This window comes from Sturnira hondurensis, unplaced genomic scaffold (assembly GCF_014824575.4).
Source record: "Sturnira hondurensis isolate 20B ecotype Veracruz unplaced genomic scaffold, ASM1482457v3 Scaffold0008196, whole genome shotgun sequence".
NCBI classification, from domain to species: Eukaryota; Metazoa; Chordata; class Mammalia; order Chiroptera; family Phyllostomidae; genus Sturnira; species Sturnira hondurensis.
In genome coordinates, this window is record NW_028080827.1 from 6,144,276 (window position 1) to 6,157,510 (window position 13,235).

Genomic DNA, 13,235 nt, shown 5'->3' on the forward strand with positions numbered 1-13,235 from the left:
TGGAGGAGACGCACAGATAGAGTGGTCTTTTCATTTTGATTGTCACTGAGCGGAGACCTGGAGCGGCGGAGGGTGTCAGGGCTCACAGACGTAGACTCACAGGAAGGAAGAGTGATGCGGACGGGCGCCGGCAATAGAGGCAGGGAATGTGTTCCTGCAGGCTCAGATACACGAGGGCACATACCAGGGTGGGTGGTAACTTCAGCACGAGTCCCTGGTGTTCCCTGTGGGGACAGAGCTGAGTGCTCAGGGATGGCTGGGGATTCCGGATGACAGACAGGCTGCTCCTGCGAGCCCCGCCCCCTTAAAGCATGAGTCCTGTCTGCTTTGGGTTTGCTCAGCCAGGCAGCGCTGTCTGGTTTGTGTGGGGCTTGATCAGTTGAGTGATTGTGTGCTGCTGCTTGTTGGAAATCGGTTTTATTTCAGGTGCCACGTAATTACATGTACGCATGCGCATGCTAACCCTGTTTTTGTGGGTTCTCGTTATTGAAAATTTTGTACACAGTTCTGAGCAAAATACACATCTGCTAGCCTGTCACATTGTTTTCCAGCTCGAAAAACTTTCTTATTTACTACGTTGCTATGTAAAGTATTTGAAATTCGTTGCCTTTTCATTTGGTTGATAAAATTCAACAGTTACTTGAATTTATATGCCAATGTAGGTTGAAATGTGTACACAGGGCTGGTTTTGGCTCTGTGTAGAGGAATGGTGGGTTACCTCTGCCTGGATAGCCCAGCTCCCCCGGCTACTGTTGATAAGCTTGAGATACACCCAGCTGGCCTTGCAGTGCAGAGAGCCCTTGGCTGCCTCAGCTGGGGAAGCCTAAGGCCATGGGAGATGTCTGCTGTTGCCCTTGCTGAGACCTGCTGGCGGAAGCCCTGATCTTTTCTCTGAGCAGAACAAGGATGACGCGGGTCCTGTTGAGACTTGTGGGCTGTCAGAGCTCAGCCCTCCTGTGCCACCACTGCTGTGTGCACTGGCTTGTGGGGCGGGGAGGACCTGCAGTGCTCGTTGGCTGGGAATCCCGCCTTCTTCCTGGCTGTGTCTTAGACGGACAGAAGACAGTTCCACCCATTCTTTTTGGGTCTCAGTTCTCTGGATAGGTCTACCTGCTTAGTGAAAAAAGAACCAGCCCTCAAACTAGAACACAGTCTTTAATCAGATGAGTACACCAAAGCAGGCATTGAGAACTGTGTGTGAAAATTCATTTGGCTACTGCTGGGGGTTTGCTGCTGATGGGGTGGGTGAGAAGCGGAACCATCTGCTTGTAGTTTCCACCAGCTGTACCCGAACTACCAATGACGTCCCCAGCCCAGATGTGCACAGGGTGTCATTGTTAGTCCTTGAGTCTACGAGGAGGCACTAGGCTATGCTTGTCAAATACGGAGTACAGGGGATTACTGAACTATGGCCCATTCCTCCCCAGACATCCATCCTGTGAACTAAGTATGAGTGCTGGTAGCTGAAGAACTTAGCTGAATGGTTTGCACTGATGTTGACGAGCGAGCCAGTTGAGGCTAAACAGCCACTTTAGGTTTTTTTCATATGTTCCCCCAAACCACCTCTGGATGCTCCTGCTAGAGACCATGGCGTGGCATAAAGCAGAGGGCTGAGCTAATGTGGTATTTTACAAAAGAGGCATCGCAGGAAGGGAGGCAATGCAGGAAGAGCTCGTCTCTTAATGCGGTCCCCTCAAGACGATGTTGTAAGACAATGTTCTCCTGATATTTGTTGAGAGTGTGATGAAAAGATGGCGGGACGCCCTGACCAGTGTGGCTCAGTGGGTTGGGTGTCGGCCCACAAAGCGAAAGGTCACCGGTTCAATTCCTGCCTCTCTGTGACAGATGACCCATCGATGTCTCTCCCTCTCTCCTTCCCTGCCCTTCTCCACACCCGTGAGCTGGCTCCCCCTTGACCAGGGGCACAGCCCTACCTGGTTTCCCCTGGGGCTACATCCCCTCAGGGTCTCAGGGCAGAAGTTTTACTCTCCATTTTCTTCTTTCTTTAAATCCCATCATTCTTAACACTGCATATAACTCCAAAGCATTTTATTTTTGAATCACAATTCCAAAACCTCTTGTTGGAGGGGTTGTTTCAATTTATTAATGAACCAGAGAAAACAGCACAAAATGAAGGGTCCAGAAACACAGACGGGGGTGTTCATTTTGCCTGACTCACTTGTGCATGCCAGAATACGCCCTCCGTGTCTCATGGACTGTGCCCTTGGATGAGGGGAACGCCAGTCCTGCAGGCGGAGCACAGTTCGGCATCTGTGCAACAGGTGGCGAACTCCACTCGTCCAATGGAGGATCATAAATCTGCACATCTGAGACCTAAAAGACAGCTTCCGAAAAACATTCTCCCAATTTGCCACTATATATTTCACCCCTTTAGATTCACTTCCAATTTGTTTGAAATAGCACATCTAGAGACAGACTGCACACCCAGACCACCAGAGACTATTGTTCTGTTCTTTGCTGTGTAGTGGTCTGGACCCAGGTTGGTCCCTCTCACACACTGAAGAGAAGGTGAGACCCTACATTAGTGTTTTCAAAAGCTCGAACATACACTGTTTCATTTGATCCTCGCAGCAACCCAGGGAGGCAGGCAGGCGGGCATCCTGGTTCCAGGACCCAGAGGACAGAGGAGTCGTAACTGGTGGAGCTGGGAACCAAACCCATGTCCTCCGACTCCTGGTCCAGGGCTCCTTCCACTCCACAAGATGAACTGAGGTCTCCTTGAAGAGCAGGGCAGCTTTTCTGCTCAGAATAGATCACATGTCCTTTGGGCTTGCAGACAAAGGTGATTGTAACTACAGACCTCATCTGCGAGCTCAGGGAACAAACCCACCCGAGCTTGATTTGACATCAACACTGGAGGGGAGAAAAGGAGAGAACACAGGTGTGTCTTTGACAAGGGTGTCTTCCTGTTTTCTTGATTCTCACCCAGAGCACGCTGGGTGCTGTAACACGAGTGCAGCAAAGTCCAGGAGGAATGGAGCTATTCAAAGGACGTTCTCATCGAGCAATTTATGGACTCCTTCACAAATCCTCTTGAGGTTGGGTCTACAGCTTCCATCCAGACTATAAAGGGTGGAGAGGAACTCCACATCAGCAAAGTGGTTGAAGACGTGGTTGATGCGCCCGTGGGTCCTGGGTGTCAGGTGCCGCTGCACCAGTTCGTGCACCAGGTCCTTGCACTCATGTAGGAGCTTGGAGAGCACGTTCTTGTCGAAGGTGTAGTCTACCTCATAGAAGCTGACGATGGTCATGGCGGTCTGGTTCAGCTTCTTCCTGAACTTCTCCACGATGACAATCTCCTCCTGGTTGAACTGGTTGTTCCGGTAGAGGATCCCAATTTTGATTGCCACCTTGATTAAGTCTTTCATGATCTTGTGGGCCTCCTTCTTGTTGCGGGTGTGCTCTTTGGTGACTTTGTAGAGCTCGTCAAAGATCTCACTGCTGGTATCATCAATCAACATGCTGGCCATGGTTTTGCTGGCTATTTTGCTCAGAATCTTCTTCTGAGCTTGAATGGCAAGGTTCTTGGAACTGAAAACATCGGGACCTATGGTGAGAAGGATATGAAGGTTATGGCAATACGAGAACAATTTATTATTTTTCTACAAGTGAAACACATTAATTCGAACTTCTTTGAGCAAAAACTCACGCTTTTATAGCCCACACTCCCTGAACCCCACCCAGGCCCGGTTGCCACACTGCCTCGTCCATGTGACCTGCTTGTTTTACTCTCTTGAAGCTTCTAAACTGTACTCTTCCCTCTCTGGAAGTGCTCTCCTCTTGTCTGGGCCAAATCTCACCTTTTCAGACCTACTCCATGCATACAGCCTTCCTGACTCTATTAGATGTCAGAGGACTCCCTATAATGGAAACCATTCAGTTTTGCAAATGGTACAGGAGGAGAGTTATTGCTTAAGGACAAGAGTGTAGTCTTTTTGACTCTCAGAATTCATATGGACTCAGAATCCATCTGGACTGTTCTTTGAGTCTGAGATATATATTTTTCCAGTTTGATATCTTGGACACCTGAGATATGTCTTGCAGTCATTGTTGCCAGGCGGTAGTTGTACCACAGTGTCATTATCTATGTGCACATCAGTTTACAGAATAAGAGCCAGAGATTTGGGAGGAAAGTCAAGAGCCCTCTTGTAAGAAATACGGCCTCACCAGCACTCCCGGTGGCATAGAGAACTGCACCGTGTGGGAAATTAGGCCCTGACAGCTCCAAGTCAGAGGTGCCTCCATCCGTAATGCTCTCAGTGTGAAGAAGCTTAGAAAAACCACAGCCAATTTATTTCCTTGTTATTTTCCACTTTACAAATGAAAAAGAGCAACACATGTTAAAAATCATAGTATGTTTAAGTAAGTCTAAAAAGGATGTTTCGATAAGTATAAAATAAAAATTCTAAGTAATAAAGCAATCACAATTTAATTGGCACCATCCTTTTCTCTCTTAAGAACACATAAAACAGCATTTTTCAATCAGTGGGGTCTTAGATCTGATGCAATACCCTAGGAAGTCACCAATTAGCTGGAGCTGACATTTGGAACTAAACACTCCCCCTCCCCCGCCAGCCGAACTGGACAGTCTGTACGAGCACTATTATCATCATCTTCCCAGGGCAGCGCCGGCTGCCTGCAGACAGACACAGTGTCTCCCGCAGCACCCAGCTCAGCTCTGGGCCCGGGGATGGGATGGTGTCTGTTGTAAAGGACCAGACAAATACCACAGGAGAACAAGAAGGTAGTAAAATATGGCGCAAACGCGTACTTACAAAAACCAACAGCAAATTCTCCTTTGTGAGTTGAAGGCCCCCTAGGATCTCTAGGGCTTTCCACGCAATGCTCTGTGGCCATGCGCAAGTGGCATATGTGACATGCAGAGTGGATGGCCAGCCGGCCCCACTCGTCACCTTTTGCAGCCCTTGTCTGGCCCCTCCCCATCTCACAGTCCACCCCCTCTGCCCACCCTAGACTCTTTTCCTCAGTGGACAGTGATTAATCCCTGGACACTCGGGTCTTGTAGACACAGACTCAATAAACGCTCCAACGCAATTTAGACACAGGCCCCAGTGTGTCCTCCACCCGCACGGCTCCTCACGGACTGGCCCTGCCTCGCTCCCTCAGCCCTGGGTCCTTCCAGGACAGCTGCTTTGGCTCTCAGGCCCCTTCCCGCTGCAGGCCCCGGTGGCACCACCTGGAAGGGGTCATCGCAGTAGGATGAGCAGAACGGAGGCAGTGGGTGCCGTGAGCCTCTCACAGCCCAGGAAGCTCCACTCTGTACAGTTTGAGGCAGTAGAGCCTTCAAGCAACTCGCAGCCAGGTATCCCTGACGTGGCCGGGATGTCCCTGCAGCCTCGGTGCAGAGGGACTATCTCTCGACTCTTTACTGTGAGAAAGCCTGACTTCCTGATCTGTGCTCTTCCAGAGTTGGAGACAAATAAATTCCTGCCTCGTCCCATCATCCACCACAGTCACCAGACCTTTGTGTGAATAACCTTCGTTCCCAAAACATCGATTTGTCCCCCAAAGGCAAATATTTACAAGCATTTTGGACGTGCAAATGATGGTGCTGTATGTTTGAAGTCAGTTCCACAGGAGAAGCTCAAAGACTTCTGCGTAAGGAACCTGCCATTGGAACAGATGTATGTCTCTTCGCGTGAGTGTTCTGAGGGAAACGATGAAATCTAGACAGATCCGCTCTGGAATATCAAAAAATGGGTCATTTCTTTGTAGAAACAGTTCCTAAAAATTGCCTGAGAATAAAGTCCTTCAGGAGGCTCTCTAGAAACGCAGCGAACATGCATTTCCACAGAAGCCACAAGTCAACTAAATGGGCGTTCACTGGAACGTGAGCTCTCTGGGAGCAGGGGCTCGTGTCTGAGCCCCACCGTCCATCCAGAGCCCAGCGTGCCGGCAGCACTGGTCGCATGAAGGGACCATGGGCTCCAGCGGGCGCTGCGTGGTTTTCAGCCCTCAGAGCTGGGCGAAGCCGGCATTTTTCCAGAGGCGTCCCTGCCAGCCAGATCCCAGGCCTCCTCGCCACCAGTATTCCCAACCTTGCCCTCCAGCAGTGGCTGTCACACCTTTCGCTCATATATCCCCATAAGAATTTGGAAAAACTACAAACCCCCTTGTATATTATTTTAATTTCACAGCAAGTATTTTTTACCTCATGGTTAAATAGGTATATTTCTAAATAAAATTTGAAGATAATATAAATATTGATATTTTAAAGCTAACCTTTTAAATTATTCTTTTCAGTGATCCACTGTAGCGGTAAGGAAATGCACATTATTGTCCATTTAAAAATGCTGGTGATGGGCCATTTAGGGGCCAAAGTCCTTTCGGTCGGTTTCTCTGCAATTATTGAGCATTTACTGTTTGTTTGCCTCTGCACGAAGTGCTGTGGGGGACATCCTCCAGAATGTTTAACTGGGCGCTGCTTTGAATGTGGTCCCACAGGGAGGTGGGATACAGACAAATGAAACAAAACCGAGAAACTCAAAACCGCCTGAGCTGGCACGAGTGACCACGGCTGGAGGAGGTTCTCTGGGCTCTGAAGGTGAGCTGCGGTGCAGACAGATGGGGATGGCTGCAATGGTAGGAGGAGGTCTCCAAAGGCATGGGAACAGGCCCGTGATCTTCCCCAGACCACACAGGCCCTCGGGTATTTTCAGCATCTCTCTTGCATAAACATGTGTTTACCTGCAAAGGGACTTGGGTACAAGTTCTTTGGTGAGGGCCCAGGAATGTCACAGGTAGAGCATGCCTGAAGCTTTAAAGATCAAAATCATAAGGAAAGCTTTAAGAAAAAAACAGCAAATGACAACAACAATAACGAATAAGCAGATTCCCACACTCTACCCCAGACCGCCAGTATTAACATCTTCAGAAGCAGAGCCAGTGATCCCAGGCTCCCTGCCTGGTTCTCTCATGCTGACCGCAGGAGCCGCTGACCGTGACACACCCCACTGTGCGTCCCGTAGAATACTAGTCCTATTAGATGCTCCCAGAAAGAAGGCTCTGTGGTTGACTTCTTTCTTAAGAAGTTGACTTCTTCTTTCAACTTAGATGAGCTTGTAGATGACTACCTATTATGACTGGCTTTTGATGACTTTTGTATCCACAGATATATTTATACACAAATATATATATATATATATATCTCCCAACAACAACATCCCACGGTGTATACATTATGGGAAATGTGGGGGGAGAACTGGCAGAAATGACCTGAAGACACCACTCCAGTCAACTTTTACACCTCCCAGGGATCTGTGAGGGAGGCCTGGGGAGACGCTGCTGTCTCCCACATACACACACAATTTAAGGAGCGTGTGTGCACCGTGGGAGAGCTGGGAGGGGCAGTTCTATTCAAAAGACATTTTACACATGGAAACCTTGGGCTTATTTCCTACCGTCCACCCTTTTGTCTCAGCTTTCTGCTGAGAGACCAGGTCAGTGACCCACCCCTCAGGAGCAACACCGCAGGCTGAGAGGAAGAGTGTGAGCTTTGGGAGCCAAGGTCAGGAGTGAATGTACTTGGAATATCTGGTGAGACAGGACTAACTGGTGGGCACCGGTTTGTTTTGTGGAAACACCATGAGATCTAGAATAGGTCTTGGCAAAAACTTTTTAAGCCTGTGTGCAAGGCTTAAGAAGACTCTTTTTACCCGAGATGATTCTCTTAACCATATTTGAACAAAAGTTCCCATTCCCCAGCCATAAAAAGTAATGGGTTGTTTACAAGTATCTCAGGATCTCGGAGAATGGAGATTGAAAATGTGACTATGCAGCTATCATATTCCACACCTGACTAGCACAAAGAGACAAGATCAAGGAAGATGCAAAATTCCTCCTTGTAGAAACAAACGGGGGCTTTCTTAAACCAAGACTGATGGAGGGGCTCAGGTGCAATAATTACGACGTCCCTGCTCTTGGAAGAAGCACTCTTAGAACATTTACAAGGAAAGGAGAAGTACCAGAACTGTGTTGGGAGAATGGCCTACTAATGGCTGGGAACTAGTCTGCGAGAGAAAGCAAAACGGAATGTAAGTGGCCCTGCATGGGAAAGTGCTAGGGCCAGTCTCAGTTGATGTTTCTATAAACGACACTCAGCCATAGTACAAGTGATGAATGTTTTTACATTTCTAGAAAACACAGCTCCTCCAGAGGGTGGCACGCCAAGCTGGTAGTGATAAACAGCAGGAAGCTGGGTGAGTGGGCAGCAAAGAGGCAGATGAGCTTTAGCATGGTAAGAACAAGGTGATACACTCTGGGGAAAAGAAAGTACATGACAGTAGGAAAGATGACAGTCTCTGAGGCGTCAGCTACAGCCCAGAAAAGAGCTGAGTATCAGCCCAGGACGTGTCATGGTAGAGAGGGGCTGGGGGACAGACTCAACTCCTATCTCCACACTCACAGGACCGGGTAACTTTTCTACCTCTGGTTAAGGTGTGGAAAACTTGTATATGGGTATGGATACCTGTGTCAAAATTATAAAATGAAATTACCTGTAGTAGCCAGCACTCACACAGTATCAGTTCATTTCTGTTAACAGCTTAAGATGATGGCAAAGAAAGAGAGAGCTAGCTAAAAGTGTTTGGTAGAAGTTAGGAGTAGAACTAGTACCCAGAGAGAAACAATCTGTGGAGCTTAATCAGCACCGTCCATTAAGGGGTGTCTAACCTTTCGGTGTCTCTGGTCCACACTGGAAGAAGAAGAGTTGTTTGGGGCCACACATTCAATATACTAACAAAAACTGATGAGCAAAAAAAAGGGTTTTAAGTAAACTTTCAATTTTGTGTTGGGCCCCATTCATAGCCATCCAGGCCCAAGGGCTGTGGGTTGGACACCCCTGTGAGACCCAGAGTACAAGGAGGCGGTGAGGGGAGTTCCTAGGGCATGGGGTGGGGAAGGGAAAGGCCGTAGGCAGAGGGTGATCTGTGGTTGCCCAAGTTTCTGGCACTCAATCACCTATACTACATGTTAGAAGAAAAGTCCAGGCAAGGCTCCTTGAGATGAAGCAGCCTCACAAATGACTTTGAATTTGAACTTTCACGATGTGCCCCCATGCTTCTGCATGTGCACTCACAGAGGCTGGTTGAACCAGTCCCTTCCCTCAGGTTCTGTCTTTCACTACTAATCAGGGGCCAGTGGGGAGACTGGCACCCTCTCCTCTTCCTTCCTGCTTTTCGTCTGTTTTCTGGGTGAAGGGCGAGGAAGGGGGTTTGACTTGGGGGCGATGTGGCCTGCAGGGTGGGATATCCATGATAACATTAAAACACCTGGAGGGGACACTGCCTCTGCTCTAGTTCTTGGCTGTCCCTCTGCAGCTATGGGAACAAGACTACTAAGGAATGATTGGGTAGTGCTTCGAAATGCAGACCTAACATAGCAGTGGTTTTCAGAAAAACTAATTCGGTTGTTGCGTCTCCAAGTGGAGTCAAACTGAAAAACATTTTTCTTCTCCCGTACTGGGTACTGCTGGAACAATAAAGAAAACACAGAGAACTGGTGAAAGTGCTAAAAATGCAATAAAATCAAGGGAGGGGCCTTCCTTGGCCTGGAGTTAGGGACATGCCAAAACCTTGATCCTCCTCTCCCCGAAGAGAGAAATGATCAAGCTTAGAAGCTCATGAAAAATGCCTTTTGTTGGTCTGATCCGTTTTATATTTGATTGGTGGCATTTTTAAGGCATTAAGTAATGTATTTTGGCGCCTATAAGTGGAACCTAATCAACAAAACAAACAAGCAAGCAGAATAGAACCAGAGACATTGAAATTAAGAAACAACTGACAGTAACCAGAGGGCAGGTGGGAGGGGCTGATAGAGGGGGAAAGGGGGAAGAGTTTTCAGGAACAAGTAGAAAGGACAGATGGACAAAACCAAGCAGGGCAGGGGGGGGAAATGGAGACTACTGTACTTAAACAACAATTAAAAAAAAAAAGAAAGGTATTTTGGAATACTTTAAAAGGCATTACAGTAAAATTTAGATGGTCCAGGCAGGTTAGAAATGGATTTTTCTGACTACGGGTTAATCCTGAACATCCTTGAGGTCTTCTCAGGTCTCACCCCTCCCCTACCTTCCAACACAGCTACCTGCCTTGGGGACATACCCCCCTGCGCTCCCCCTTGCTGCTGAGAACATCTGAGGCCCCCTAATTTCCACCACCTGCCATAAAAAACAAGCAGCTCGTGGTGCCTGTGGATGGGATCACCATGACTTGGAGGGTGACAGCCTCTGCCAGGCATGGGCTAGTGAGTGTGCATAATAAAAATATTCGAACCTCTATTCTGCTTCTTTGTTTCCTAATGGGATAAATTAGGCTTTGCTAATATTTAACACCCAGGCTGACCCTGGGACCTGCAGTAGGCAGTCAGACAGACGGGAGCAGAGTAGGAGTGATGAGCCAGGTATGGAAGGTCACCAGGCTGGAAAGCCCCAGGGGACCTTTCCTCCCCTAGCATATCTCTGGTCACGCGGTTTAGACCCCCTGACCTTCTATATCACTGGTCATTCTGTTCGGACCCTCCCCTGACCTCTCCTCCCCTGGTGTGCTGCTAGTCACACGGTAGACCCCTGTAGAAGAGAGACGAAGATGGAGAAAGGCTTCATATGAATCCCACACAAATCCTTGCACAACCAGTCCCTTAAACATTAAGCCCTGAAGACAATGAGGTTCCAAGCAGCATCAAATAATCTTTGGAGCAAAGCCTCAGTATGCTGAGCATAGAGGCCGAGTTTTGCTCATACTAGAATTAACATCTAGACTTCCGTGGTGTTTTAGCTCCAGGCCCAGGCAAACACCAAAACCAGACAGAACAGAGGCCACGGCTGACATCAGGCCCAGCTGCTCTGACCTTCTGCAGAGCCGGCCAATAAGCAGACACTCGCTTCTTCTTCCTTCAAGGCCCACAGCTTTGCTTCCTTTGTCCTAAGCTCCAAGGGTCCCTCTTCTGTCTCTGTAACTTGTTTCCTGAGTCACTTCTTCCACTCCTGTGACTTTCTAAATGAACGTTTGCCTGTATTTCAGTTCCTTGGCTCTGAATTCTTTTCTTAGCCAAAGTCAAGGATAGAGGTCTAATGACCTGGAGTGGGGGCCGGGGCAGGGCGGTTGTTTAGTGTCTCCCTTGCTCGTTTGTTCCCTTTCAGCAATTTTGATTTATTTCATTATATGTGTATGTGTGCTTGGTTAAACAGACTCGCCGATTATATTATTTAGTTCTACCTATGCTAACCCTCACAAAATGGGCCGGTGATTTCAAGAGATTCCTGCAAGAAATGCAGCCAAGGATTGAAGGCCATATGCTAATCATGCCAGCACAAGTGAACAGCAAGAAAATGGCTTTTCTGCAACCCATTTATAAGGTAAAAGTAATGATCTAATCAGATCTGACAAGAAACGAGCCATAAAAGTTTCAGAAATTCTAATGAGATGATTTGAAATATGGATTTCAAATACTTTTACTTGTCTTGCGATAGTCCCCAGGCAGTAGGAAGCCATGGCAATTAGCAAGACAGTGAAACACATTTCGATTTGCTCCTCGCTTGACATGGGTGATGGGGAGAGGCAATAAGGCACGGCAGACCCCTGGGGGAAGGATGAGTCAAGGATGACACTGAGTGCGTCTGCTAGTTGGGGGGACAGGTGGGGTGGGGTCATTAAGGCACCACCAACTGCGACAGGCATCTGGGAGCCTGGGGAGGAGATGACTTCTCGGGCCCAAGCACAATGAGTTTGAGGGGCCCTGGGGAGCATCTGGGCCACACGAGTAGGCACCTCTGACTTAACTTATCCCACCTACCCTGAGCCTCCCATTTTCCCATCCAAACCCTGTCACTTTCCATCAAAGCATGACAAGTCAAAAAGACCCATCTTCCCTAAATAATTAGCCTATTAGGGATCCTGAGGGATAAAGAGATTCTCCCTAAAAATGCAAAGACCTATTATGATGGTCATAGTGTAGGCTCTGGTCACAGCTTGCTGGGCACCACTGTCAATCACTGGGGTCAGAGCCGCATTGTATCCTCCCTAGGCATTCTCTCTCCTCTGTGTAGTCCACCACCAAACCACACCATTTCCCCCATGAAGAGAATGAATTATTTAAAAAGAAGGGTTGGAAGTGAAAGGCAGGCTTGGGTGCAGAATGAGTGGAGTGGAGGGTGGAAGAGAAAAACCAGAATTGTCAGAGGCAACCAAATGCAAAGGAGAGGATGTTGCATCAGCCAGTCTTCACTCCCTAGGCCGTGCGACCAGTTGTTCCTTCTCCAGTCCCAGCTTGGGTGCCCCTAAAATCGTGCCTTTGGCTCAGGCCTGGGAACGGGCACAGGGTTTTGCCTTTGCCCTTGGTGGCTGCTCAGTCCTAGAGTTCACTCATCCAGTGGTCTGGAATGAGAACAAATGTTTTTTGGGGGGCCAAGCATAATGAAGTTTCTTGGCTATACTGGATGTTGTAGGGTGCTGAGCAAGGCATACGAAAGCAATGATAGTCAAACAGGGCATGTCTTATAGGAAAGCAAATTCAGATTGTTGCAATACCTTGTATTAGATAATTATTTTATTGATTATGCTATTACAGTTGTCCCAATTTTCCCCCTTTCCCCTCCCTCCCCCAAGTACCCCCATTCCCTCCAGCAATCCTCCCCTTTAGTTCATATCCGTGGGTTGTGCATATAATTTCTTTGGCTTCTCCATTTCCTATACTGTTCTTAACCTCCCCCTGTCTATTCTGTACCTATCAATTTGTACTTCTTAATCCCTGCACCTTTCTCCTATTCTCCCCTTCTCCCTCCCAACAGATAACCCTCCAATTGATTTCCATATCTATGATTCTGTTCCTGTTCTGCTTGTTTGCTTAGTTTGTTTCTTTAGATTCAGTTGTTGATAGTTGTGAATTTGTCATCATTTTAATGTTTATAGTTTTGATATTCTTTTTCTTAGATCTCTTTAACATTTCATATAATAATGGCTTGGTGATGATGAACTCCTTTAACTTGACCTTATCTGGGAAGCACTTTAATTGCCCTTCCATTCTAAATGACAGCTTTGCTGGTTAGAGTAATCTAGGTTGTAGGTCCTTGCTTTTCATCACTTTGAATACTTCTTGCCCTTCTAGCCTGTGACATTTCTTTTGAGAAATCAACTGACAGTCTTATGGGAACTCCTTTGTAGGCAACTCTCCGCTTTTCTCTTGCTGCTTTTAACATT

At 47.7% G+C, this 13,235-nt stretch overlaps 1 protein-coding gene and 1 long non-coding RNA gene across 4 annotated transcripts in view; one reads left to right on the top strand and one right to left on the bottom strand.

The window, feature by feature from the left end:
- Window positions 1-2,081: 2,081 nt before the first annotated feature.
- TNFAIP8L3 (TNF alpha induced protein 8 like 3) overlaps window positions 2,082-13,235 on the bottom strand; it is a 36,632-nt gene continuing 25,478 nt past the window's right edge. Inside the window, exons 1-2 of one of the 3 annotated variants that reach the window (XM_037054629.1) lie at window positions 6,265-6,572; window positions 2,082-3,568 (exon numbers count right to left, since the gene is read on the bottom strand). In XM_037054629.1, coding sequence (XP_036910524.1) covers window positions 3,006-3,568; window positions 6,265-6,316 — 615 coding nt within the window. In that variant the 5' untranslated portion in view covers window positions 6,317-6,572 and the 3' untranslated portion in view covers window positions 2,082-3,005. Of the gene's footprint in view, window positions 3,569-4,796; window positions 5,083-6,264; window positions 6,573-13,235 lie in introns of those variants that run through there. The other 2 variants (XM_037054627.1, XM_037054628.1) reach the window with 2 other exon arrangements.
- LOC118992625 (uncharacterized) lies at window positions 5,473-12,557 on the top strand. The gene is made up of 3 exons (XR_005067662.1): window positions 5,473-5,680; window positions 10,353-10,440; window positions 10,815-12,557. It is a non-coding gene; the product is annotated as an uncharacterized LOC118992625 (long non-coding RNA).